Source organism: Petaurus breviceps, unplaced genomic scaffold (genome assembly GCF_028583685.1).
Source record: "Petaurus breviceps papuanus isolate PSGF00001 unplaced genomic scaffold, PetGlider_PUasm1.0 171, whole genome shotgun sequence".
In the NCBI taxonomy this organism is placed as follows: domain Eukaryota; kingdom Metazoa; phylum Chordata; class Mammalia; order Diprotodontia; family Petauridae; genus Petaurus; species Petaurus breviceps.
In genome coordinates, this window is record NW_027185754.1 from 18,820,018 (window position 1) to 18,821,516 (window position 1,499).

General features: G+C 43.3%; 1 protein-coding gene across 1 annotated transcript; it reads right to left on the reverse strand.

Annotated features, from left to right (window-relative positions):
- Positions 1-795: 795 nt before the first annotated feature.
- LOC138157224 (large ribosomal subunit protein eL34-like) lies at positions 796-1,183 on the reverse strand. Its single transcript, XM_069082794.1, has one exon. The coding sequence runs from the start codon at positions 1,162-1,164 to the stop codon at positions 796-798; it is 369 nt and encodes a 122-aa protein (XP_068938895.1). The 5' UTR covers positions 1,165-1,183.
- Positions 1,184-1,499: the final 316 nt, after the last annotated feature.

Below are 1,499 nucleotides of genomic sequence, written 5' to 3' on the forward strand. Positions count from 1 at the left end.
CCCAGAACATTGCCACCCCAGTGACGGTAGATTGAGTCATATCTGTTGTTATATAATTGGTTTTGATGACTTCCACCAGCTTAGCCAGGGCTCCCTTATCTTCAGGGTTAAACTGTGTGAAGGCAATGCTTGTGCAGGTCTTTCTGTGAACTAAGTGACCGAGTGTCGCTTTACCTTTGATAATACAGTAAGGAACCCCCATTTTCCAGCACAAGGCAGGTAGAAAGACCACTAGCTCAATGGGGTCCATGTCATGTGCAATCACTACCAACTGTGTGCTTTCTTGTTTTCTACCAGGGTAGTAACAGTGTTAACACTTGCTCTGATGACAGGTGGTCTCTTAGTGGGGACATCTTTGCCTGCAGCCCTTTGTTCATCCTGAGCCAGCAGCCTTTGTTTCTTGTCTTGCTTTGTCTCTGGTCTATACTTGTGAGCCAGTTTAAGCAGTTGAATAGCTGTCCAGATCCAAAGCCTGGGTGAACTGGTTAATTGCTGGCAGAACCTTCAAATGCTTATAAAGGATAGACCTTTGACGCTGCAGTCTGATATATTAAGGCCATTTGTCAAATTGAGTAAGGTCCCTTTTGGGCTGGATGTCCTGACCAATGCCAAAGTTCTTGGGATGCTTCTCAAAGAATTGACCACTTTCTTGGCCTCCTGCTTCTTTCTTTACTACAGCAGGGACTGGAGCCACCTTCTTCCCCTTGGCCTTCTTCCCTTTTGGCATCTTGGAGGGTTGATAGAGAAATGACTTGGATGCTTTTTTTCCCCCCACATTTTAAGTTACTTTATTATTCAAAAAACATATCCTTTATATTTACTTTTTTGACTCTGTGCTTTGTGCCTTCCTTTCACAATGATTTTCTGCTCCTCAATCAGGAAAGCATGCTTGATCCGGTCATGGACACATTTAGCACACATGGAGCCACCATAAACCCTGCTGACATGCTTTTTTGTCTTTGATAGCGTCATAAGAACTTTAGGTCTCACTGCACAAACTCCTCGAAGTCTTCCTGGGCACACACCACAGGCTGATTTCGGTGCTTTTCCAACTTTCTTGGTATAAAGGTAAACAATTCTGTTACCTGGGGTTCGTGACGGCCGAGTTTTGTTGGAAGCTGTATTGTAGGACAGCCCACGGCAGTATGTCAGACACTGAACCATTTTTAATTTCTGTCAGGTCCGTCACAAGGAAGTGCTTTTTTTTTCTTTTTGGAGGGGGGAAGGTAGGGCAATTGGGGTTAAGTGACTTGCCTAAGGTCACAGGCTAGTTTTGTGTTAAGTGCCTGAGGCTGGATTTGAACTCTGGTCCTCCTGGCTCCAGGGCAGGTGCTCTATTCACTATGCCACCTAGCCACCCCTGGATGCTTTTTTAAAACCATGGATTTCAAGGAGTCTAGTAATTCTTAAATTCTCTTTCCTTGACCTGATTTTTTTTTTTAGTTCTGTTGTTTTTGATATCAATTATCTTATATTTTCTTTTATTTTTTCAGTATTTT

Coding starts and splice junctions, on each gene's coding strand:
- LOC138157224 (XM_069082794.1), bottom strand. CDS start 1,164: ATGGTTCAGTGTCTGACATACTGCCGTGGGCTGTCCTACAATACAGCT.